The 27,957-nt window shown below is 38.3% G+C and overlaps 1 protein-coding gene across 3 annotated transcripts in view; it reads right to left on the reverse strand.

Annotated features, from left to right (window-relative positions):
* Positions 1-5,182: 5,182 nt before the first annotated feature.
* Stxbp5 (syntaxin binding protein 5) overlaps positions 5,183-27,957 on the reverse strand; it is a 145,525-nt gene continuing 122,750 nt past the window's right edge. For all 3 annotated transcript variants that reach the window (XM_028764346.1, XM_028764345.1, XM_028764343.1), the window contains 7 exons: positions 22,882-22,932; positions 15,794-16,033; positions 14,670-15,039; positions 14,176-14,341; positions 12,446-12,557; positions 7,561-7,781; positions 5,183-6,164 (listed from right to left, as the gene is read on the reverse strand). In XM_028764346.1, coding sequence (XP_028620179.1) covers positions 6,123-6,164; positions 7,561-7,781; positions 12,446-12,557; positions 14,176-14,341; positions 14,670-15,039; positions 15,794-16,033; positions 22,882-22,932 — 1,202 coding nt within the window. In that variant the 3' untranslated portion in view covers positions 5,183-6,122. The remainder of the gene's footprint in view (positions 6,165-7,560; positions 7,782-12,445; positions 12,558-14,175; positions 14,342-14,669; positions 15,040-15,793; positions 16,034-22,881; positions 22,933-27,957) is intronic.

The raw sequence follows: 27,957 nt of genomic DNA on the forward strand, positions 1-27,957 counted from the left end.
AACTTTTGATTATCAGTCAGACCATTATGAAATGATCTACGCTACTGTGCCGTAACATAGAATGATAGGTTGTTTAAGTTTTCAGATAAAAAAGAATCTCTTATGAAAGCCTTTGTAAACTATTTTAAGGACTTCTTGTCTACGACATGACTGCCCCCATGTGGGCCAGTTGTGTATCACACTAAGAAGTAGAAATCTAGAAACAAGCACAAGAATTATATCAGCATTCCCTGAGAGATTTTATTCTAGATTCATTAATTGGATTCTCATTTTTTGATATAAGTAGTTACACACTGATGATGACAAATCAGTTACAAAATTCTAACTATGGAGATACCTATTATCTTCACTAATCAAAGGATGTTCCACAGACCAAACAAGTGGTTTTTAGTGGAGCCGCCTTTGAGATGTCAGCTCAGATCCCTGCTCACAAGCACGGACTCAGAACTGGTATTTCCAAAAGCCTCCCGGGTTACTTGTGTGCATTTAGATCTAGCTCTTGGCCCCATTCCAGCCCACCCACCTACTACGTGGCTAGCAAGGAGAGGAGACTTTCACCAAGAATCGGGGTCTGTGCTCTCAATTACCTATTAATACATCTTTGGAAAAGTGACCATGGTTTGTTTTTTGGTTTTTGTTGTTGTTGTTTTGTTTTTTTTTGCTTTTTGTTTTTTTGGATTATTTTCTTCAATTAATGTGATAATTCTACAACTCAGAAAAACATTAAAACAAATTTCCAGAAAAAAAAGGGCTTTGTTTTTTTGCTTCAGAAGGGATTAGAGTATTTTATTTTGTCCAGTCAGAGCCCTTCAGCAAAGAAATTCATATACATATATATGAACATTTCCCAGAAACATTAACTTGTAATACATTCTTAAAAATACCAGCTTAATGGTATTTATTTACAAAAATATTTCATCACCTAATTTTGAACCTTTTGCTGTGATGACAGTATTTTTTTCCGATTAAGTTACAGAAACGCAAAAGAACTACACAGTTTGAGGATGGTTTTCAGTGTTTGCAATAGTGCTTTTTCGAAAATGAAACGTTACACAGATAATTTTAAAAAAAACTGTACTTTGAAAGCATATCCCAGTAATTATCTTAGAAACAGTTAACGCACTGAGCAAACATAAAGAGAAAATGCAGGAGATGAAAAGTGCGTATGATGTTGGCACACAGGCTAGCATTCTGGACCAAGCATGCTTGCCCTGAGCTTGGAAAACTCTAGGAAACTAAATCTGTCTGTTTTATAACTGGGTGGGGTTTTCTTTTGAAATACATTTACAACGAAACAAAATGTAACTAGACAGTACTCCCACCTCTGACTAGCTACCCTGTTGAGCAGAGGTCACACCTAAAGTATCTCTTAACTATTTACAAAAACAAAAAGAAAAGAAAGAAATCAAACCATTATTTCTCATCTTTGCACTACTTCACAGTATATGTTAAGTCTGTCTGAAACGAATACACACTCTTTGATTGGGGAAAAGTTTAGATAGCAAATATAAATAGTATTAAAAAAATCAGAACCCCAAACTCACATAAATAGAATTCTACAATTAGCCTACACCCATTTTAAATGCCTGAGTCAAATGGCCTACAATGAGTTGACACTATTTCTATCTTATAGACAATAAAGGTTTAAACTATGTGCCTCAATGAAAAATACTGGCAGCTGTATAATCCCATTTCCTCTAAGGAACAGGAAGAGGTCACCCTTAAGCAACTCTGGAGCCAATGCTGAATACATAAAAGAACTAAACCAGTAACTTCACACCCAGAACTGGGAAGTTACTAAAATCATTCACTTTCTCAGAAAAGCTAAGCTGCAGCTTTGCTGTTGTCATTTGCAACAACTGTCTTCTGTCCACAGAACCCTCACAGCATCTGAAGTAAGAGAGTCATGGCATCTGCAGTACTCTACAGTGGATCAGAGGAAGGAGCGACCGACCTGCAAAGCTAGCCGCTGCATATTCATCTCCAAATCAGAAGCACACCAGGGCATCAATCTCAACCCAGAACAAACACTGAAAAGAAAAACGGAAGACTAGAAGGGACACTGGCTACATAGGAGTGTTCTTTTCAAAGTAAATATAGATTTCAAAAGCCTAGGAATATTGATTAAGTATCAAACTGATAAGGAACAAATTCTATAAACTATAAAATAAAAAAAACCTTCATTGACAAAAATACATAAACTCTGTTTCCATTTTTGGAAATTTATTTTTAAAAAAGGTAGAAGAAAATATCTGGAAAATCATTTTCAATATATATATATATGTATTTTAAAACAATAGCTAAAATAGGCATCCAACAGCAAGCTGAAGCTACAGAAAAGTTCTAGAAATTATTGTTGTGGACATTTCCCCTCAAAAAAAAATCAATATTTGAAAATATTCGGCAGAGGTTTTTTTTTTTCTTTAAACTACATAATTGTATTTTGTCATGTGTGAAGGCTTTTCAATAACGCATGACCCTTTAAAACTTAAACGTATCTGGAATGAGATACCAGTATTTCTTAGTATAAGGGCAAAACACAACTTTCTGTATGGAGAATATACATACATTTTAAGTACTTTGACTTAACAAGTTCACCATATTTTTAAAATTAAAGACTACATTTATAAAAATTCATCTAAAACTTAAAGAATACTTTCTAGCAGCATATAAACATAGCATGTTACTGTGTGATTGTAAAACAACCCGAAAGTGTCTCAAAAAAGATTAGGACCACAGAAACATACAGCAGATAATCTCGTTGGTTTCTAATCTTTAAAAGCTATATAAAGCCCTCTTAAAGGTTTTAGAGCTGACTGGTCTCAGGCAACACTAGCAGCATAGTCACGATTTTGGTATGTCTCATACACAAGTATCACTTGATTTAAAGTGAAAAGTGCAGATTAAATAAAGGACAATAAAAAGTCATGACCTAAAAAAGTGCAGAAAAAAATTCAAGTTTAAAGTTCAGTGCTCTTTATTTTGCAGAAACATATAAACAAACAAAATCCCCCAAGTTAAAATAAATCTTTGCCACAAAAAAAGAAAAACAGATACAAAAACAAACAAACAAAAAAACCCTTTGGAGATAGCTTTACTAATGTCACATGCGAAATGCCTTGAGCAAAGCACACGATTCGAATACAGAACTTAGGGTAAAACTTGGAACCACCCCCTCTGTTCCTCACCTGTCTCTCAGCATCTCACATATTCTAAACATATGCACTCTCAGACCTGGCTCACTGCCGCAAATGTCTGCCTGAACTGACTTCAGTGAGTCCTTAAGGAAATGTTCTTGATGAAAGTGCAGCATACCTGTAATAATATGCATATGTACATAGCAGTATTTTCCCATGAAAACCTCAAATCAGGAACAGGTTTTGTTACATCTATAACCGGTTTTTAGAAGTGGTAGGGCCAGAATGTGAGTGGGTGTTACCGTGATGCCATATTTACACACAGAAAGATTTTGACAAAATGAGATACTTCAAATAACAACATCCTAAGCAAACAGGGACTGATTTTAGTTTGCAAAATGAAATGAATTTGTTACATGGTACATACAGCGAAATTTCTTCCCATCAATAAAGTTAACTGAAGAGTACTTAAATTTCATAATTAAAGACAAAAGAGGGTACAGAGAAGACACACACACACACACACATACACACACACATACACACACACACACATACACACACACACATACACACACACACACTTTCATTTTTTGATAAATTATTTTTTGACCTTTTGTGGTTGTTATTGTTAAAGTTCCTGAAACTGACTTGCTGGTGGCTACTACTTTTTGCATCAAAAAATACAGGAGTGGGTTGGGAGGAGACAGACCATTTCAGACTGCAGTCCATCCCCTGGGCCAGTTATCACTGTGAACTGGCTTTGCATCATCAGGTGCAGCTCTGGGAAGCTCATTTTTTTCTACTTAAAAATACTTTGTACTTTCTTAGATTGTTGTGCACAATATGTAGATTAATTAAAATAAAAACAAATAATTTAAAATAATGAATTAAAATGTTCTCATAAAATCCAACTCTGATAAACTTATCTACTTCTCTATTAATAAATAATTACAACTTTGATTCATCTTACTTACAGGAGTTAAAATGACTGTAGAAAGGAATCTGATATGCAAATAACACAACACATTAACCAGCTGAGGCTCCGCACAGAGTCAAGCAGTGCATTAGATACTTAGTGCTTTTGAACTTTTTAAAACTCTCGACTATCGATATTCATAAAACTATTCCTTTAAAAAAAGAATCCCATTCTTCCAATGAGGTACCATGGAACATGGGTTTAATGGACAATATATATAATGTAAATTATGCAATTCGTAAATTGCTGAATGTTCAGAGAGCAGACATGAAACGAATGTTTTTTTTTTACTTTCTACAGATTCAGAAATTTTTAAAAATGATTATAGTTTACAAACATTTTTCTATTGATCAATTCTCTTCACCACATATATTTAATCCTCACCTTTTGCTATTTAAAGTAAACTTTGATGTAAACTTTTATGTCCAGTAGTGCACATTATAAAATGTAAACAAAAGAATTATTAATGAAAGAGACACGGGCAAGTGGCAGGCTGAGAAGTGAGGAGGACTGACAGGAACCTTAATTATCAAACAGAACAGAAGACAGCCATGCTTCCCTGCGGTCTGTGCCCTGCTTACTCTTAAGGACGGTGACTCAGTACAGTCTGTCATAGGAGACAGTATGTAAAGTTCACGACCCCAACTTCCCTTCCCTTCTTCCTCTGTGGCTTTAGCAATCACAGCCCCTGACTGCGTCACAGTCACAGGCTGCTTCCTCTCTAGGCTGCCACGCATGAACCAATCATTCTGTGTCTACTGCTCTCCAATGCACAGCACTCTTGGTTACAGAAAAAAACTTAGTGACTGATGTGAACCTACTTTCCTTTCTTTTTGCTTTTAGTATTCCAAAAGGATATGTACAGTGTGACGTAGTCTACGGGTGACAGTTTATAGCTCATCCGACTAGACTCTCGGGTAACTGGACAAGAGACACTTGCAGTTTTCCATGCGGCAGCGTGCGCACTAAGATTAAACTGGCTCATCCCCTGAGTGTACTGGAACTGTGAGCAAATGGAGGGCATTTTTAAAAGGGAGCTGAGCACTTTACTGAAATGATAAAACACTGTTGTTTTAGCAATTTTAATTAAATAATGCAAGAGTACATTTGGTTAAACATTTTATAAAAATTCAAGCAAAATTAAAAACTTAGCCAATTTCAACGTTTCTACAAATGTAATCAGTAACTGTTTTGGTCAAGTCTACTTTCAGCTGAGTTGATGTGAACAGGGACAAAAGACATTGACGAATTCTCCTCACCACAACGGAGGCTTTCTCACTTTTCCTCTTTGCATGGCCACCACATGGAAACTCCCAGAAGATGAACGACTCAGTCACGCGCCGCGCTTTTCCATGAAAAGTGACGTATTACCTTGACTTGCTTTTGCAAACACAAGAACTGAACACAGTCTGTACCAACGAGAGTAGAAGAGGATCACGCACACTAGCTGCGTGTGTGTGCTTCGACTGCTTAAAGCCCACCATCCAGCAGTCTAATGAGAAGGGGACAGTTTGTTGCTTTTTCACTAACGATACTGTGAGAGAGGGTGAGTGCAGACAGCTGTTCACAATGCAGTCCAGACACAAAGTGACCTTTGCAGACTTACAACTTCTGGTTTATTGCCTCTCTCCACGGATCAAACACTGATGGCAGATACAACGGCACAAAATCTTTTGGCATACGAAAGTTTAATACAGGAATGATCCAAGGAATAGCCCTCCAGGACTTCTCAGCATCCTCTGGATGTTCATCCGTCAGCATGTCCCCACTTGGTTCTGTTTGTCAACTCAGAGCCAGCACACGCCACATGCTCTGGTTTGCACGCATGGGGATTCCTCTTAGTTAAAGCCGTGTGACTGAGGTAAAACAGTGCATGACTGTGCTGGGAAAGAAGTTTTCAGCAATGTGCGTCCCTTTTATGTTATCTTTCCCAAATACACCAGTGACATCAACAAGGAAATTTCTTTTTCCTTCAGGTTGAAGCTGGACTTACTGAGTTCTAGTTGTCAGAACTGGTACCACTTTTTATCTTTGTATTTCAGCATCATCTAAAAGAGGCAAAAACCATCAAGAAAAATATATTTTCAAAATTCCAAAAACTATTTATAACTTGTGTCTATAAAACATATCATTCTGGAACATTCTGAACCAATATCATACCTGGCTTACTTGAATTTATTTAAAGTAGCATGAATTATTTTATTTAGATAAAAAATGGCTATATTCAAAATTATCCTAGAAGGTGCTTGTTTCTAATATGTACTATAATTCCTGTTTCATGTGTGACAAAGTTTAGTGCCTTAGCAAATAACTCAAGAATAAGGCAATTGTCATGTTTCTAATTAGAACTGAAAGTAATGTTTTAAAGGACTAGAGAAAAAAGGCCAGAAAACTACTGCATCTCAGGTTTACTGAGCCATTGCTGTAAGCCAGACAACAAATGTTCCTTACTCCATTTCAACTGCTCTGTATAATTCTTGGGGTATGCAATACTTCCTCTTCATTTTATAATAAAACCCCAAGGCTTCTAGGTTTTACTCAAGGTTAATAGAATGGTGGATCTGGGATTGGGCCTGGCAATCTGAATTCTAGAGTCCATGAACACAGCTCAATGTACCCTCCTCATTAGACTCTTGGGTGTGTCTAAAACCTGCATCTGTGGAAGGAAAAGGCAACCGTGTCTTATCTTTGGAGTGTGCAGACACTGAAGGTGGCAGAAGTGCTTGTGCTGTGCATGGCTGTGGCAATACAAATCCTGCCCGACACTGAAGGTTATTCGCTTACTTTGGGGTTACTTGTGGGTACCCTGACGCCACAGATGCTCTAGACAAGTATCTTTCAGGTCAAATGATCTCCTTCATATTACACAACCAAAGAAGAGATGTCTACTGGTTCACAAACTAAGGGAATGCTCATATTATAGAGACCAGTAGGTCAAGGATAAGGTGTGGACTTCATTTAGGGATCCCTTTGCTTTGCGGCATCTGTTTCTGAGGTCCATGAATTCACTACAAAAGCTTTCCCACTACTTCTCCTTATGCATTAGTCTACAAGGCACACGAGAGTCAATATCATAACAGATTGAAGTTATTTAGACCTATTAGGAAGACTCCAGGAGGCAACCGACTTCCTTCTTAGGACAAGGTGGTTTCAAACTTTGAGGAGTTAAGGAAGGACGGTATTATTATTGAGATCACTGACAAACAGCTGCAAAGCTTCTACATTGCTTTGCTGGCAAATGTCCTAAAGGTAGGTGTGTTCCTTCAGAATGTCCAGGAGAGGCCAGGAACCACTGCCAGATTCTTGTATGGTTCCCTCTTGTGGTAAAAACTGGTACTTGAAATTATACAAAGTATATCTTTATACAAATAACTGAATCTACAAAATGTAGTCATTTCCTATTTGCTTTATCTAACTCTTTGGGTGATCGAGTGCCAGGCATACCTCATGAGCATGTTTGGAAAACGAGTCTGCGCTGGACATCATGGCTGCAGTCCTCTCTTCCAAGTCACTGAGCTTCTGTCCTCTTTCATCGAGGGCCAGCCTGGCTCGGGCAAGTTCCCCCACCACTCCAGATGCAGCTCCTTTCACACCCTCAATCCCACCGGGGCCTGGGATGTGCTGTGCAAGGCTTCTGGAGGCCTTTCCAGAGGACGACTCTCCAACTGGAAGGTTTTAGTGAATTGGAGAAAAATAAACATTAGAGTACAATTTTTGGCAATACAATATTAATATTTAACTTTATAACATACCTCTATTATGTGGTTTTAAATTATTTCTAGATGCTTTTTCAAAGATACAAAACTACAGAGCACTACTCTAAACATCCTACTTTCTCCCAGATCATACAGCAGAAATTTGGGGAAGCAAGGCTAGCTAGCAACTGTTGGGAGATGCGGGTACGCTGCTGCTGTAGGTCTCATACTAAAACTGCCTTTTGGGCTGCTAGCACTATAGTTAAGTTTAAGTTTTCAGACTCAGACCTGTAGACATACTTTCTTCGTCTCTATTAATGTTTCCACATTTCAAATATGTAAAATCATACTTTTTTGTTAAGATAGCTTGTTTGCCCCTAGCATTCAGTACCTAGGCCCTGATTATCTAACACCCAGCTCACAGCACGTATCAGAACCTGTGGTTAGAGTCCAGTTGTATGGCCTTGTACTTTTATTTCTTTCCCTGAACCGTAAGAACCTCCCTTACACTCTCGCAATCCCAGAATGTCTTCACGGCCCACAAGGAAGCCCGTGGCCTGTTACCCTCACTGTCTACTCTCCTTTTTCCTGGTCCTGCTCTATTTTAGCTCCATCTATCTGCCTACCATAAATATTCCATATAAACACACCCACACAGCCTGTGGCCTTTAGTGGCTGACTTCTCTCACTGAGGACACTGTCCTGGTTTATCTGTGTAGCATCATGCATCAGTGCTGTTCCTCCTGGCTAAACAGTGTATCATTTTAAAGGTACACCATATTTTTCTTGTCCTCTCACTCACCAATGGATTTTAGTTGTTCCTGCGTTTTTGGCTTATTATAAATAGTGCTCCCTTGAACATTTGTGGAAGTCTTTGTGTAAACATGCGTTTTCAGTTCTCCTGGGTATATATGCCTGGGAATAGAATGGCTGTGAAACAGTCTGGGGCACTTGGGAACTCAACGTTGGCGTTTCTGAGGTCTAGGGGTCAGATCTCTAAAAAGGAAATGTCACTTCATCTCCACCTGCAATGTGGGCTGCAGTTTCTCTACATTCTTCTAATCCTCGTGTGTCCCTCTGATGACAGCTATCCTAGTGAACATGATGGCATTGATACACACTATTTCTGAATGACAAATGATGGTCGATATCTGATGATTACTGATCAAGAATATTTAAGAAATCCAAACCTTCTATTCATTCAAATTGGGTTATTTATTCTTTTAATATGGAATTATGAGTTCTTTGTATATCTGGATGCAGACTTTATCAGGTATCACATATGGTATGTATGTAGTTTACCCTATTATTTGAATCTTCTCTTCTTGCTATTTATTTATTTTTTTGAAACATAGCATTTTCACATAGATAAACTATAATTTACTTCATTAATTCTCTGGTTGTTTGTAACTCAGGTGAACTATCTGGTTAACCTCTGACTAACAGAGGGGACAGAAGTTTATTTCATTTCCTTCAAAGAGCTTTGTGCTTTAACTCTAATGTACAAGTCCTTGGTTGTTCTGACTTAATTTTCATGATGTTGGTTTTACCCATGTGGACACCTAGTAGCTGTGTCAACATAATATATTGGAAGGTCCATTATTTCATCAGTGGATTTTCACAGCATCCTTGAGGAAAATCCTTGACTAAAAATGCTATTGGCTAACTTTTGGACTCTCAATTGTATATTATTGCTACGTCACACCAATACCCCACTGTCTTACAGACTAGAGCTTTGTGTAACTTTTGTGATGGAAAGTTATGTCTCCAGCCTTCACTTTTCCTTTAAGACTTCTGAGAGTCACAGCGGGGAGGAAATAGTGAGCTAGAGTTCCATGGATAGGTATCTAGTCATTGCTGGAAAGCTGTAAGAATTCTTTCTTGGTGCTGTGTAGTAGAGAAACCTCAAAACACATACCACATATTTTAAAAGGATGCCTTATTACAGCCACATAGGAATTATTTTAAAAGCCACTCATTTGTACATAACTATTTAATTTATTATGTCCTGTATTATGTTTATGAACTACTGTGATGGCCAGTGGAAACTACTCACCTTCTTGATTTCATTCTATAGTATTCATTAAACATAAAATTAACTATGAAAACATGAGATTTTTCTGTATGTGGAAAGGTTATCTTTACTTCCTTATTTCATGTAAATTTTAGTAACTGTTTATCATATCATGCAAACATTCAGAGTCTAGTGGGGATTGTTCAGATTGGTTTGAGGAGCAGTGCTGATATCTCAGTAGGATTAAAAAAAAGTCCTTAAACCCAAGAACATGAGAAGCTGTTGTGTATACCTGTTAATTTCTTTAAATAACACACTCAAAGTTTAGTGAGAATATCTTATCTTTTGCTTGTTGGTGAAGTTATTTTTAGGTGGTTTATTTTACAATGCAGAACTCAGAGAAGAGCTAACATCAGTGCTCCTCTGAGCACTCCATCTAACCGTGAGGGGAGCACATCCTACTGCTTTCTCTCAGGAAGTCCGCACAGACACGGACTGAGAGATGAGATAACTGAAGCTGATTCCTGGATTACATTTTTGGATTATTCATTGTTAGCATAGAGAAATACAGGCAGCCTTTAAAGACACAGCTTGGCTCCTTTCGCCTTGCTACCTTGTTTATCAGCTTTATTTACTTTAGACTAGTTTTCTTAGGATCATCTAGCATCAAGCTGTGTTATGTGACAATACAGACAATTTTACTTTCTCCACTCTAATCTATGCATGTTTCTTTTTCTTTTCTTGTGTGATTATACTGGTTTGTGCCTGTAATTTGAAAAGAGGAGGCAAGATTCCTCTGACTTCTGCATAAATTTACCACTAGCCACATTGTAGGGTAAGTACTTAGTTTAGAATGTCATTATATATGTACATATGTGTAGGTGTGCACACATTCATGCTATTGTTCAGCAGTTTCCTTGAACTGAAGTATCCTGTTAGCAGGAGAGGGAGGCACATGAGACCCAGAGGTAAGCAAAACTTCCTGTTTAGATAGGCAGGCAGGAACTCAGGCAAAGTCTCTAAGCCTTCTCTCCACCTTACAGGAACAGACATCTGCCGTGGAGAAGAGGTCAGCTCTGCTGTGGAGAGGGGACTCCTGGACCATCCAGCTGCCTTCAAGCTGTGCAGAGTCTAGGGTTGCAGCTTGTTTAGTCATCACCTGTGCTGAGAGGTCCTGTGATGCAGTGCTTTGTGGCCATCTTACTCCCCAAAGAAACCCTCATTGATAGGCCTAGTTACCAGTAACACCCAAGAAGAACTCAGTGATTAACTGAGTTGGACATTGGTATGATCATGACTTTGGTCTCTGGTGAGTTTCTTTTCTGGGATGAACAGATAGGTGTGTTCCATCTCCCCAGGAAGTGCCTCTCACAGGCATACACCAGGTTTTTTGAGAACTCATGCAGTCCATGAACTCAGTATTTGGATCCACTGGAATATTCTTTTACTTCTCCCAACAAAGTGTTATACATTTTAATATCATCAGTGGAAGTTATGAATTTCTGTTAACATTTACTTCATGGCCATGTGTGCATCCACACATCTGTCCACCCATCCATCCGTCGATCTCTCCATCCAATCAGGACCTGTGTGTGGTAGGCAAGACCCTTTCTACTAAAATTAACTCCCATTTCTTTTTTCTAAAAATAAATAACTGTTGCTAGGTAGAAAAATGCCCCCTTCCTCAAGATGGCTACATTTCAATTTCTGGAAGGCAGGGATGTCCCACCCTGTAATAGGAAAGGAGCTTCACAAGTGATTAAGCTAAGGACCTAGACGGGGAGTGGACACTTTGCATCAGTTAGGTGAGCTCAACTAAATCACAGTACTCCTTAAGAGTAAAGAGCTTTTGTAGGCAGGGAGAGATGGAGATCCAGAACAACAGAGATGCAATACTGACTTGCACAGTGACAAAGAGACCAGGAGTTAAGGAATAGAGATGACCTCCAGAAGTGAAAAGAGCCGTCCATGGAGAATGGCGTGTCGGTGGCACCAGGATAAACCGTGCTTATTTCTTACATACAGAACTGAAGCTGAGAAGTCTAGTAAGCCAGGTTGGTTTAGGTCAGTAGATTTGTGGTATAGTAGCAGTGACAGAGAGCTAATACAAATAGTAACTGATAAAGATTTGGTTTTAAGGTTTTGCATACTAGTTTATCCAGTACTTGTAAAGAAAAACAGAGCTACAGACTGTTCTGCCCTTGAGGGGGACAGTGGGGCCTTGGTAACTCCTCACTTAGCTGCTATGAGGCAAGAAACTGGAAGCAGACTGTTCTCCTTCCCCCAGCTCCAGACACAGTCAGTAACTGAGGGTTGGAGCTGTAAGCCACCGACAGTCTTGCTAGGCTACAACAAAGCCCAAGGTTCAAACTCCCTGTATTGGAAAGATACCCCATATGAATAAAGCCAGCTTTATCTCTCTTCTGTTGCTTTCTCTCTGGTGCCATTCGAAGTTATACTGATTTTGGTTACCTAAGAAAATTTTCCTGATTGAGGACAGAATGAAAAGTTTTATGCAAAGTTTGATGCAGTGAATATAAAAAGAGCATAATTTATACATATAACAAAAATTTTATATGGATTGACTATTTTTGTCTTAAAGGGATATCAGCCAACTTACATAGTTCTTCTCGATCGAGAGATTGTGCACCGCCTCCAAATAAGCCTTTGAAGAACCCTCTGTTTGGTGCTTCTGGTGTTTCTACAGGTGTGAAGAGCTCACCGAGCATCTCCTTTAAAATCAAAACAAATTATACTGTTAATGTTTCCAGGAAGCAGAAATCTCATTAACAAGGTCAGCATTGCAAATGCTGTAACAGTGGTGACGACTCCTGGAGATTCACCAACAGGTAAGGAGCAGTCATATCAGGAACATGGTCACCTACTCTAACAGTCAGCTTCCAAGACCAGACTTACTGTGATAATTTGCCGTTTCTTCCTCCCACTATTTGTTTGCATTAGGGACAAGACAGTATGCCTGCTTACAGGGTGAGGCAATGTAACTTTTGTATCAGAGAATGTCTTGGTTTATATCCAAGGCTAGCCTGGAACAGAAGATCTTTTCTTAATCCTGGGACTGCACTGTCATGTCAAGTGAGTATTTGACTTTCAAGAAAACATTTCAATCTAATTCAAGAAGAACTGACCATTTGCCTGACAATCAGGTCACCTTCTAATAGAAAGAATATTTCCTACCTGTAGGCCAAGGCATTCAGTGTAACAGGAGCCACATTCAGTTTCAGAATTATGATCTTGACTGGAAACATCAATTTCCTTTCTTATAAGCATACAATTTTCATAAACACCATCTGACACGTGGGATTTCAGAAACATGGCAAGAAGAGGGAAGAGAGGCTTCTACAGTGTCAAGTCTTCCCTGAACTTACTACCAAAAGTCTTCAGACAGAGCAAAAGGGATAGTAAGTTTGGAGAGAGGCATGGCCAGTGAAAGGCAGGGGCCAGGACTGGAAGGAGCACATTTAACACATGACAACCCTATGGCCAACATGATACTAAATAGAGAAAATAGAAGGCCTCCCCCATCCCACTGAGACTGGGGACAAAAAGCAGTCTGCTCTCTCCACTCTGTCACCATAGCTGAAGTCCCACTGAGGGCATTGAGACAAAAAGGAAACAGAGGGATGCAGAGAGGAAGGAAGAAGTCCTTTTTTAAACACAAAGCTTGATCAGAAAAATGCTTTATCAACGTTTTAGTATAGTTGTGGTGTGTCTTAATTTCTTACATGGTTCTGTTCAGAAGACTAGAAGTTTACTTTCAGTAAAAGTTCACTCATAAAAAAGTTTACTGTGAAGTCACCAATTCGTGCTTTTACAAGAGGCAGGAAGAAGCAACAGGGCTGCAGCTCAGAGATCTTTGCTGAATCCAGGGTGACAGAGTTTTTCCCCATTCATTTCCTTTTACGAATCTTACAGTTTGGAGCTAAAATGCAGATTGGTGATCTGCTGTGATAGTTGCATTAAGCAAATTAATTAAGTCATAGAATGACAAATTTACATGTTTCCCCCACATTTGTGGGTTCTAGATTTTATCCTGATCTATAAAGCTGTTTGTATAGATAACATGAATGCCGAAAGAAAACTGTGTAGGGTACAGTGAGAAAACTAATTAAGGGGCAGGCAGAGAAAAGGAAAGGCTGTGGCCAAGTATGTTATCCACGTACAGGAAAGCTGCCCTATGACACCCAGCATAGGGTAAGAATGTGATAAAACAGACAGGAAAACAACAGGACTCTGCGTTTTCCCAAGTCGGCTATGTGCATTCTCATGAGAAGTGTGGACAGATTTGAGGACCCTCAAGCTGTACGGAATTTCCAATGCTTTGTGGCTCACCTGAAGATTTTCACATGTCTCTTGACTGTAGGTGAGTCTCTGGATTTCTGTAGGTGAAACTAAGTATAAGGCTTGTCCATTGTTGGCGAAGCAGAATGTCCTGGCTATCCGCATGTTGGTAAGGGGCAGGTAGTAGACATCCAGCAGAGGTCTCAAGCTTGGCAAACTTGAGGGAAAAGAAATCATTTATTGGTAATATGCAACAGGTTATTTATAGATGCTATAGGACAGGTACAATGATGCTACACATGGAGACAGGACTCTCAGAACCACTACTCTGAATGATAGCCTGGAAAAAAAGGGAAATCACTAGGGCTGTTAAATTTAGTTTATATACCTAGAGAGGGAAAATATTTGTATTTTTCATATCCTTGTTTCCTGTTAAACAAATTCTCAGTGTGTAAGCAATACATTATTTTTTCAAGCTGAATTTTATGTGATCCAAGCAGGAATGCTGTATGTGTTTATGTGTTAAAGAATGGCCTCATTCTTACCTGAAAGTCATAATATGGCCATTGGCACAGAAGCAGGCGAGGCAGACACTGTTACTCAGTGCTACAATGTCTCCACAGAGCACGAAGGACGTCTCAGTGATGTTCTGCTTGTATGCACAGTTCTGGGTTGGCAGTGAGATTACTTTTGCTTGTTTTTCAGAACATATCACTGCATACTGGTTTTCACTAATTTCCTGAGAAGAGGAGGGGGACACTGAGACAGGTCGCCGCTTTTTCAATTTCTCCTTCTCGTCTTTTTCTTCAGGAACGTTGTGCTCTTTCCAGGGTTCATATGCAGGTGGCATTAAGCAGCCCGTGGCATCCAGAAATGCCATCCTCAAGATTGCACCTTTTAACCTCAATATAGTACCTAGAATGTAGAAGTTTAGTATATACTTCCATTTAAAAATTAAGAGTAAATATGCTTATTCCAACTCTGACACTAAATCCACACAAATCTGTTGACTCAACACTGCACTGGATATGCAGGTCACTGATAAAATCCAAAACCCAAGCCAGTGGTCTGAAAAATATGTCATTATCACATGATCCAAACATAAATGTCAAATGTTAATAATTTACAAATAAATAATAAACTCTGCACACTCATACAAATCTGACCTGCAGACTTATAAATGAATAAATAAATAAATAAGTGCTGTTTTCTTCAAATGTAGAACTACAAACTTTATTTTAATTAAAAAAAGCAAACAAACCCTAATTTGTGCACACAGCACCTGTGAAAATGAGGCCGCGACTCCGAGAGCTGGGTCTCTCTTGCCCCTTGTTTCTGCGGCTAGCTGTCCCGAGAGCTCTGGGTCAGTTTCCCTGTCTTATCCTGACATTTGAGTGCTACTGTTACAGATGTGAACCACCTGCTCTAAGAAACCGATCTGAGTTCTGGGGACTGTGCACAAGTTGGCAGGCTTGAGTGGCAAGTGATTTTACAATCTGAGCCTTCCCCATGGTCCTAGAATATTACTTCTTAAAAGATAAAAACTATCACTAATATCACTTCTCTTTACAGTGCTTAGATCAGTAAATGAAAAGTTGGAACTTCTGATAAAACCGGAGGATGTCTCAGGTGGGACACATGCCTGCAGGCTGCACCAGGTCATACATACCACTGGGAGACACAATCACTGGCTGAAGGAGTCTCTGCTCGGGCCCCGGGGGGAGATTCAGCGTGATGACAAACACGGTTCCCACTGTGGTCCCCACCCACAGGCACGGGGACGGGGACGAGTCTGCCTTCCGAGTGAAAGTCTCACAGAAATGAAGAGCAGAGATGGCTTCCCGGGACTCTTTGTCAATGCTCGTTACACTTGAACTCCTCGATCTACTGAAGGAATTGTCTTTTACATCTGGAATGATTTAAAATGTGAGATTGCCTTAGTTTATCAAATACCACACCTTTTGTCGTTACAACCACAAAACAAATGAAGTTTTTAATGTCCTTTAAGGTGAAAAGGAAGAAAAAAATTATGTTGCTAAAATTTCCCCTTTGCTTAAATTTAAAATGCAAATAAATAAATAGTTGTCAGAAGTGAGGAGGGCAGCTACCAAAGAAACTCTGACCGTGTGTCCTCTGGTGCCAGCACCGACTGTTCTGATGGAGCTCTTAAGTCCTTGGCATCACAGTTCATGATTAGATAAAACTAAAAATGTGAAGATCTTTTCGGTTGTTACATGTACTAAGTACATCTAGAAATGCTTGAGGCGGAACTTCCTGGTCTGTTCACATGAACACCACAAACTGATGCAAAACATAGCCCCCACTTTGTTGATCATAAATAGTATTCATCTAAGGAATCTGCCTTCAGAATGTGCAGATGATATCTGGGTCACCATTAATGCCATGCACAAGTCTCTAGGAAGCTTGTCTGTAAGGATACAGCTACTTTATTTCAAATTTTTAATTTTAATTTTGTGTGCATCAGTGTTTTGCCTGCAGGGGTATGTGCGTGTGCGTGTGCGTGTGTGAGTTCAGACTTACTGACAGCTGTGAGCTGCTGTGTGGGTCCTGGGAATTAAACCCAGGTCTTCTCTAAGAACAGCCAGTGTACTTATCTGCCCAGCCATCTCCAGAGCCTGATGCAGCTATTTTAAGAATACACTCATTAATTTTTCTTCACTAGATTCTTGTTTTTGATCCTATCTCAAGTCTTGGCCATTTTCTCTGAGAACTGCATTACCAAATGCTCTCTGCTTTGTCTCCTGAGAAATTACCTCATTAACAAAGCATTAAATCCTACTGACATTAGGACATTCAGGTTATCTTAAGGAGCACATCGAAGTCCTGGTCTCATGCTTTCTATTTACCTCCACAGGAGCTGGGAGGCCATACACTGTCTCAGGGCTGTTTCTTGTTTTTCTGTCAACAATCTAGTTCTGTTATTCTGAATTCAGATTCTCCTCTCCATGTAACTAGTCTGGTGGTTCCACCATAAATTTCTCAGTGCTAATAGATCTCAACTTTATATGGCACAGTTGTGACTAGATTGCAGTGATTAAAAACCCCTCAGTAGCTTTTACATATCAATGTAGTCACGCTCTCAGTCTTATTAAGACTGTCTAGAACCCTTACATCAAACCCTAACGTCCTAGCTCTGTTTCCCAATGCTATACATTTTCAATTTGCTAGAGAATCCAAATGGAGACTTCTAATTTTTTTTTCCCCAAACATGTCAGGAGCCATCACAGGACAAGCTAATGATCCTATAAGAACTGAAATTATATCAGCATTTACTAAGCTCGTTTATAGTGGGACTGCTATTAGGTCCTTTTCTGATAGTCAAAACTTCGATGAGAACTCTGCCAGTCGTCCTTGTGTCACCAGTCAATTGCTTCTAGATAGTAACCAGACTATCTCCTACTCAGAGCACATTCCAAGAGGTTGTAAACAATTAACCAAAGGTCATAAAGGGGAACTAATGATTTATTATAGGTGCTAGGACAGAAAATAAAATATTGGCTGCGTTTATCTATATAAAACCTCACTAATAACTTAGTTATGTTTTTTAACTTCCAGTGAGCCTGTGGAGCTGTAACAGGTGATGGATGTTCAGCCAGATAATTACTCCTAATGGATATGCATGTAAACATTCTCTGTTGTAAACTTCTATTTCAATTTATGACTTGATTTTATGTGTGAATTTGTGATGAACTTTTTAACATGCGATCATATTCTGAAAGATGTATAAGTACTGAGGACAGAGAGAAGAGTCAGAACTGAGCTGAGGAGAATTTTTTTAGACAAAACACTTTTTAGACAGAACTGAACTAAGAACTTAGAAATATAGGCACAGCATTGGGAAAAAAAGGCATTGAGAGTAAGCGCATTATTGTGACATCAGAGCAGGAGGAGAAAGCAAGATTAGAAGGAGAATACAGAATGGAATAACTTAGAAACTAAAGGTAGCATAAAAACTAAGAGAGCAATGTGCAAATGCAGAGGGAAAGAGGACAAAAGAAGAACCTGCAGAGAGCAGAAGGGCAGGCAGGCTTCTCCTTACTGTGGGACAGAACAGGTCCTTTCTTAGTAACAAGGCAAGCTTTGTCTTATTAAAGGAACAAAGCTTTCTTCTTACAAACGTGGGTTTAATTCCTTTAACAGTAAAAGTGTAGAAGCTTTTTCTTTCTCTGTGCAATAAAGACTGGAGCTCATTTTTCACCCAGAATGAGTGAGTTCTTCCTGCTCTGGTGCTTGGTCTTTTGCTCCTCATGCATATGTAAGTATGGATGTGTATGTGTGTAAGTGTGTAATTGTGAGAATTTATGCAAGCTAGGCCCAACTGGTTTGAATGGAAATGTATAAGAATGTATGCGTGAATCTATATGGATTTATGTGAGTTTATGCATATTTGCTTATGTGAAAGTTTTTCCTTCTGCAAGTGTTATTCTCGTCTCCCGGTACAATAGAAGTTTATTGCTCCACAGAGAAGAATGTGAGAAAAAATTTTCCCCAGCCCCACTTAGGATCTTTCTGCTTTTCCCCCTTTTCTTAGATAGCTTTCATAAGAAAATCTTTACAATTTAGAAATAAATGCTATAATCACTTTTCAAAGTGTCCCCTTTTCTTCCTGAGACTTCCAGACTAGCAGGCTGAAAGTTAGAGCCCTGCAGTTCCCGCTGAGATAGAACAAAGGCCACATTACTTAACCCCTCACCCCCATGTCGCCCCATGCTACAGGGTCAATTGCCTAAACCAGCAGCTTTTTACCTTCATTAAGAGGAAGAAAGTTTTTAAGACTTTTTAGAAGTTATCACCGGCATTTCAGAATAGTTAGGGAGCTAGAACATCCAGGAGACCCACCAGTCTTCAAAGCCACATCAGAGTACTCTGTGTCTTGTCTCAACCCACTCCAGGACAGGGTGCTCCCAGTACAAACATATCCTGTGTTTAACTTTTGTGATCTTCTGGTACTTGCACCCTTTTGTACCAAGCAACACTTGGAATCCCAGTCAGTTCATCGGGACTCCTAAGCCACAGAGGTCCTCTGGTCTTTGGGTCTACAGCTATTGAGCTTTGTTCTCTCCCAGAGTTGTCATGAAACAGTGGTCCTCAGTTATTTCAGACCTGTCTTACTTCCTCCTCTAAGATGGCTTTTGATGCTCTGTAGAATGTCCTAGTGCTCCACTTGTAAAGTTTATTCAATAAACACTGAAGATGGAACTATGACTGACAGCTTAAGACATTCTGTTCAACACTGCCGTCAGGATGCATTAAAATTCTCAGAAACATCTGACAATCACACCTAGAACGCTACACTTTTGAAATCATGGCTTTCAATATTTTCTTAAGCATCATTAATAAAACTGCAAGAAAAGCTTTCTAAGGTGTATTTCAGTAATATAAAAAGGTATTACCCAATCTTTATACTCCTACAAACTTCCTGCAAACAAATTTAGATTCATAAATTGAAAATATTTCTCTAGTAATTTTTGGTAATATAATTTTGATGATAGTTGACCCAAGTGAGGGTCAGTGCAGTTTCTAAATGCATCCTTCTTCTGTTCAACAGTCTGTGCTTCTGTTACAGATAATGTGGAGAAAAGGTGACTGCTATGATGTCTGTGACTTCAGACTGTGAGGGAGTCATACAAAGGCTTACGTGCTAGAAGTTCCCTCTTCAGAATGGCAATGCTGACAGCAACACATCATTAAAGGAAGGATCCAGAAGGAGGTACATGACATTGCAGCACCAGCCACAGAAGACCTGTGCTGTTCTCAAGTCAACCTGGTCTAGTTGGACACGAGAAGGGCTGGCCTCTGACTCTGTCTCACTTCTGGCCTTGCTGCCACATGACCTATCCATCTGACACACTTTCCCACCATGACACTATACATCATGATGTAATCCAGCAAGAGCCCTGACTAGAGACAAGCAGATAAGGGTATCATGAAGGTAGATCTTTAAAATGTGAATTATTAATACAAAAACTCTTCGTTAACAACTTGGGTATTTCGTTATAGCAACAGAAAATGACTAAAGTTCTTAATGTAAAAGAAACAACGTTCTATAATCAACAAATATCACACTTGTAGATGAGTTTATAAAATGACACTGACTATAATAATTTATTAACTTTTGAAAATCTTCAAAGCTACTTTTTAAAATTAAAATTTAAGTGTATTTTCCAATAATACATTTTGTTGCTTAAACAATACATATAAAGTTCAGACAATATTAACTGTGCCCTGGAGATAACAGTGGGAAGCAATGATACAAGAAAAGTTGGTAATAGAAAATTTCAGTAAACTAACATGTGGAAAATCTATCATATTTGTTAAAATTATAGGATATTAACAATAATTTACATTGAAATGTTAATTCAAAGCCATCAGTACAAAGTGTACTATTTTAAATATTAAACCACATAGCAGTTTCATTATGTGATTTACTGATAAGAAGTAGATCACCAAAGGAACTCCTCAGGCTCCACTAAGTTCCAACATGACAGAAACAGGTGGCCTAGTCTATCATCTACTTAGAACTGATCCAGTCACAAGTTCCAGTATTTCATGAAATGCATTCCCACCAATCCCTGTTGAGTTAGCTCGCATGGCTCGTACAGCATGGCTTTTCAGAAAGCACATAAGCCTAACAAGGCAGAAGTGCTCAGTCCTGTGCTTGTTTGAGACATGGCCTCGGTGTGTAGACCAGACCGGCTTCACACCTCTTGATGCTTTTGCCTGAATGACTGAGAGTGTGCACTACTAGACAATGATGAACAGCTCTACTATGAAGAACAAGATAAAAGTTGCTAGTTCACCAAATGCCAGCTATGATCATAATACCACATGTTATCATTCTTATTCAATCTACAGAATCACCTCAAACAGTATCATTTAACAAGTAATTAAGCAGGCCTGTAAAAGTAGGATGGATGTACAGACTAAATTACTGGTATAGTGGTAACATATAATATACACTTTAAAAATAGTTGATGTAATATGTGTGTATATATATATATATACACACACACACACATACATATACATATATATAATCTTTAAAAGACAGCCCTGGCTGTCCTAGAACTTGCTCTGTAGATCAGGCTGGCCTTGAACTCACAGAGATCCTCCTGAGTGGCGGGATTAAAGATTAAAGGTGTGTGCTGTGGTGCCAAAGTACTTCTAAATGAGTACTTGAGAATATGAGACCTTTAAGATACTGAAAGCATCACAGTCAGCTTAACTGACAATGTTTATTGTTACTGAAACCACACATGTGGTGAAAATCCTTTATCATCTTCTAGAGCAAACATGTACATGGTAAGCTTAAGAAATGTACACCATAAGCCTAAAAAATACTTGGGTTCAAATTGTGACTTTTATACTTTTAGTTATAAATCATTCTTTTACAGTTTTACATAAATGCTTTCAATTAAACTTATTCTTTGACAATGACATACAAACACTCACATGGACACACACACATACACACCTACATCTATAAGGAATTCAGATTTTCATTTTTTTATAATAAAGAATGTTGATCATCTGGAAACAAGGAGTTAGATTGTATTTTATGATTAATTTTCACTTCCCTTTAAGAGTATATAATTCAACTAAATTACATTTCCTATGCTCAGAACTTTCTGATCAGAGCTGTATACTAGTATGCCTATACTAATTACCACATGCTTCCTCTCAGTATAAAAGCGGTGGTAAAAGAAATGGCAGAGAGAGATGGTAAAATTAGTATGTTGAACAGGACCAACATCTCAGTCTGAAAAAGAATCTAGTTAATAACCGGGAAGAGGAATGAGTGGGGAAATTCAGTCATCTCTAAGATAATGCTCAGCAGAAAGCATCCTTTAGTGCTACTTCTTCAAATAAAATAGACATTTCAGGGAGGGGGACTTTTAGAGAGAAATGTGGCTTTGCCTATACTAAGGTGGTTCTCAACCTGTGCGTCACAACTCCTTTAGGGAGCATATCAGATATCCTACATACCAGATATTTACTTTATAACAGTAGCGAAATCACAGTTGTGAAGCAGCAGCCAAGTACTTCTATGGTTGGGGGTCAGCACCAACCAGTGTGAGAGGTTATCAAACGGCTGCACTGTAGGAAGGCTGAGAACCACTGCTGTGCCACGTGGATCTTGCTATCTTTACTGTGACCCCATTTGTCAATATAAAATACCAAGACTGGCTATGAGACAGACACACGGATAATGTGTGAGGAACTTCCCACTGCCTTCATAATCAACGAGCTACAAACAAGGATTATCAGACAGTATTCCTCATTTGCTACCAAAGTCAACAGTGATAATCTTTACATGAAAAACTAGTTGCCTCTTTTAAAAATAGTAAGTATAGAATTAAATGTGTAGAATTTAAAACAGGTTTCTGAACGAATGGGATGTAAATAATTTTAATAAAAATTAAACCATAATCAAGAAAGCTTGACTAAATTTTATTTGAAGAAAAGCAAGGAAGGCAGGTGAATATGTGTTTTGTTTTCCCTGAGTGTGCATCCTAAACACTGTTTCAAAAGGTGTTGAGTCAACTGAGCATCTTGTCATTGTAACCCTGACTCAGTATGATCTACAATAATTTCCCATCTTCGACTCTCCACTTTCCTTCTATACTGTGCCTTCTGACTCAGGGATCTTCCACTGACCCAGGAGCAGAACCGTCTCCTGAAGCTGTCAGAGTTCCTCCTTAAGGTTCAGTTACTTTGAATATTTCTTCTACTTACCTAAATCAGGCTTTAGGTCAGTTGGCAAGCTTAATTTCCTTGACATCTTTGCTGAAAAATAAAATATATTTTTAAAATTTTGAGAAATATTTAACTGATATTTATCATAGCAACTGATTTTCAAGATAGAAGTGAATAATTTTATTCCGAAATCAAGACTCTGAGGTAATTAAACTATGTTTAGTAACATCAAGAGCGGAAGAAACAAATCTTCCTTCCCAATTTTTAAAAGTGTGTACTCACTTGATGTAATCTCTGTGTGCTTGAAGCTCTTCCTTCAAGACAGCATTATACACTCTTTACTTAAAAATAGTGATTGCTTAGGGCTACAGGAGAAGGCTTGACTTTTCTACAAAGAGGAATGTTGTTCCTCAGAAGGACTGTGTTGCAGGTGAAGCAACACTGTGAGACCAGGCTAGGATGTGGACACAAGGTCTTCCTAGCTCCCAACGCCATGGCTTCTGCACTTGCCATTGTTTTAAAATTAATTTTTAGAACATAAGACACACGTATATCTCTAAACAAATCAAAATATTTGTGTAATATTTGACAGAACCATTATTTGGTATAAATTAATACTTCCATTTTATCTTTTAAGTCATGCTTGATCTAAAATCATGGTATTTATATAAAATGTAAATATAAGTATTTTTATATGATAGAAAAATTAAAAGTTCATCCACAAACTTCATGGAATTCACTTTCCATCCTCAAAATCAGTATTGCTTTAGTTTAGGAAGTGGTTTAAGTTAGGAGTCAGTTTGCTACAACTATTCTGTTAGTGGTAGTGCATGCGTCAGAGAATAGTGCTCCCTATGTGAAATTTTGAAAAAAAAATTATTGGTTAATACACGAATGCATACATTTGGTTAAAGTTTGGATGGTTAGGAGATATTTAAAGCACAGACCCTGCTAGTCCATAAGGGCGCCATGTAAACAAAGAGAAATCCAGTCATAGTACATAACCTCCACATCTAAAAAAATGACAAATCCAGTGTTAGGAATAGGCATTAGGTAGACTGGGAGGGACTTTGGGGTAGGGAAGATGTCACCTAGTTACTGCTCAGCTTGTCTAAGCTAATTAGTACACTCCAACTGCCACATTTCCATATCAGCCATCTCTTCTTTACCAGCTTACTAAGAATGAGACAAGAGGTACAAGGCAATACAAAATTAGCATAGCTGGCTATAGTCACAGCTGTGCATCTCCCATACATGGGTGCTATTTTATTTAATGCAGAATAACCTAGAAGTCATTGTGTTCCTCAAACAGTCTTCTAAAGACAATATTAAATCAACACTTTCAAAGAAGCCATAGTTTCATCAGATATCACAATATAAATAAATTGGTAACACATGAAGCTTGAAATAGAAAAATCAGTCTTGCATAGCTCAAAAATAACCTTTAAACAACTCTTATGTCATGGATGTCATGTCTCCAGACCCCAGTACTCTGTCAGTTACTGTGAGCCACTAACTCACACTTCTCAAACACAATGGTGCACGACAGTCACTTGTTACTGTATTTGTAGCCTAGTGTTTCGTTATCCCAATTCTGTGACAATATTCTTAGAAAAAGGGGTGGGGAATCTTTAAGACAAATGTATAGAATGTCATACATCAACATAAGCTCAACTTTTTATTTCAATATCAAAAAAGATAAATACAGAAAAATGAACTATCACAAATAATTTGTAAATAATCCCACTTAAAGTAAATACTATGAAATGAATAATTTATTAATTATAAATGTTTTATTGACACTTTTGTTGGGGGTTAGTTTTGTGCGCTTTGTATTCAGATGCTGATCATTGTGCCTAGAGATCTGGTTGCAGTTTGGACACTGGTACTGTCTTGATTATTGAAGTATCTCCTGTCTCAATGTTGTGTAAAATTTGTTCTCCATCATTTCTGATTTGGTAATAAAGAGCTGATCAGCCTATAGATGGGGAGGAGAGTTAAGATGGGACTTCTGACTCCAGTGTGGGGGGATCCCGCATGGAGAGAAGAGTCAGAGGAGGTCGCCATGGGAAGGATGCCATGAGTACATGGATGGAGCAGAAGCAGCCAGAGGGAGACTAAGATGGCAGGGAATAGGGCAGGAGGCTGGGTAGTAGCCAGTAGAGTTGGGTTAGAATAGATGCAAATCTTGCCCAGCTGAGTACCTGATGCTTTTAATAAACATGCCAGGTCTCTGTGTCATTATTTCAGAGCAAGTGAGGTTACAGAAAAGTCCAGTACTTTTATATACTTTGATTCAGTTACCAGACCAGCAACCTGCTAAAATTTTGCTTACAACAAAATCTTGAATCATGAATTTCCTTTGAGTCTTCTTTAGAATTTCCATTAGAAACAAATTTACATAGCCTCAAGTATCTTTGAAAATGCAAACACATCCTTGTCATAAAATAAAATTTTCTGTCTAGCACCATGATTTTTGTACTATATAAAAATGAGTATAGTTAGATATTTCTTTAGCAATTCTTATCCAATTCCAGTCATATTTTAATCCTGGGAAAAGCACACATATAGTATTTTGTTATAACTGTCAAAGCATTTAATTATATACTTGTATTGTTTTAACTACTAATTGCTTAATCTTTTTAACTTATATCCCTTATATCCCAGCATACATCAACTCGGCTGGTCCTGAGGTCAGCACCACAGAGCGAGATTGTGGATGCAGCACTTAACTTTCCTTCTTTCTTGAAATATAAAAGGGTGAGATATTGAAGCTGTGTACTTTAATAAGTTAATAATGTAGAACAGAAACATAAAGAGTAAGTCTTAAGCTGCGTTGGTCACGTGGACGTGTGTGAGAATAAGAGAGCACATGACTAACATAGCACTCGCGTCACTTAAACTGACTTTAGACTTACTCCAGGCTTCTCTGAGAAGTAAACAATCAGCTGATTCTCCATGTCCTAGGACTGGAGACATACGAAGCTTCTGATCCCCACATTAACAAATGCTATAGGAAAACTACTCTCTAGCATAGAGTGCTGTCCACTAAAAGGAGAGTTGTGTTCGACTTGACTCAGCACAGTACTTATTACTCTTTAGTCTCTAACACTAGCTCACTCATCCTGGCTTCACATACTAAGGCTATTATGTAATCCTTCCTGGAATGTAGAAATTAAAATGGAGCTAGAGGCATGGAATCCAACTAAAAATCTATGTTTAGCATGCCATGAGACAGAAAAATCATCACATAGTTATGAATTTTCAGCAAAGTTAATTTTGATTTTCTTATTGAATAGTGCTGTCATGTGGACTGTATGTTTCTAAGTGACTTATGGAAACAACTAACAGTCAAAGAAAAGCTACTGGTCTTTAAGATTTTACTAATGCAGCTGATCCTCCAGAATGAATAGACAAGCACACTCTGTGTGTACTACATGCAAGTAACTTTTCTTTGCACGTGCTGTTACTGCATCATATTCCACTACTATTTCTTTAGGTGTTGCTCTTCTTGTACAAGAATAAGAAAGTAGTCACTGTGAGAGTCATTTCCTGGATTAGCTGCCAATAAGGGGCAAGAGAAGTAGCTGGGCTTTGGGGTCAGTAGCCAGTATATTCCAGTTTGCTCCTATTCACTCTCTTGAGTGTGATTTTTAAGATAGTTAGACATCTACGAATAACATATTATGCTCAGGCAATGGGTACCAAAATGGTGGATGAGATTTGGTATTCAGATAGAATTCATTCTTTCTTTCTCATCAACAAATCTCTCTTAAAATTTTAAATGATGTTATTATTTTTAAAAAATCCTTGTAAATAAAAAAATAATGTACAGAATTTGATTATGAGCCCTTCTTCCCCAGGTTACTGTGCAGCAGAGTAGAGCCATAGGCAGAATATCTATGAATTGCATAATATGCTTCTATGTATATTATATATGCATATAAATGTATATAAAACCTTTATAGATTTTTCTGACTTTTTCTTAGAGATAACACAGTACAGACAGTGGAACTAGACCACTGTATTTCACATTCTGCTTTATTATTTGGCTGTGCAGCCAACATATAACTTATACTCAGGTCTCTCATCAGTAAATTAGACAAAGAACAGTTCATGAGATTTCTAAGCTGCTTAAATAAAAAAAAATTATAGTGCAGATCCAATGCTACAAAAAACATAATAGATAATTGTATTAGAAACTTGTTCCTGGATCATCTAGCTCTGCTGCACTGTCAAGGCCACTGCAAGAGAACTTCATATTTTATGCTTGGGGTAAGGGAAACATGATCAAAATATATTGTGTGGAAAATCATTTCAAAGAAATAAATTTAAAAATAATGCTACAGTATGAATGGCACCCTGTATCACCTTTAGCAACCCACACACCATCTCTGGTGCCAGCCAATTGTTTTCCAATGAGTGAAACTTAGGAACAGAACCATTCCACAGCAATGCAGGGCAGTTCTTTTGTCAGAAGCAAGCTGTAGGTCTAACTTTTATTCCACAAGGTTACTGCACAGTCACCTAAGGACATGGCTGAGCGCTGCAGACTGGATGGTGAGGGCTACTGAGTGCCAGCAGTGCTGAAGGAGTCCCCGTGGCTTCTACAGCTAAGCTTTAACAGTGGTTTAATTTCTATGTCTATGAGTGCTTTGCTTGCAGGTATGTCTATGTACCATGTGCATCCTTTTGGCTTTGTAGGTGCGGCAGGATGTTGGACATGGGTGCTGGGAACTGAACCTGGGTCCTCTACAAGAGCAATAAGTGTTCTTAACTGCTGCTGATCCATCTCTCCAGACCCAAATCCTAATATTTTTATGAAGAGTGTGTCATAGCAAACACTAATCAAGGTAGGCAGTTCATTGATATTTCATGTTTTTCATATCTGATGCTAATATTACTAAATAGATATCATAATGTAGAGATACATATAGAGAGTACATATCCAATATGGAATATTTCAACTATAAAACCTCCCCTATGGAATACAGGGCAGATTCCATTTGAAAAAGGAAGACCATGAGATCCATGAGATGTTTCCTTTATTTCTATATAACAACTGTCATATCAAGAAAGAGACACTATGACAAAAATCTTGCAAAATACAATGAC

This window comes from Grammomys surdaster, unplaced genomic scaffold, assembly GCF_004785775.1.
Source record: "Grammomys surdaster isolate TR1022 unplaced genomic scaffold, NIH_TR_1.0 143, whole genome shotgun sequence".
Classification (NCBI taxonomy): domain Eukaryota; kingdom Metazoa; phylum Chordata; class Mammalia; order Rodentia; family Muridae; genus Grammomys; species Grammomys surdaster.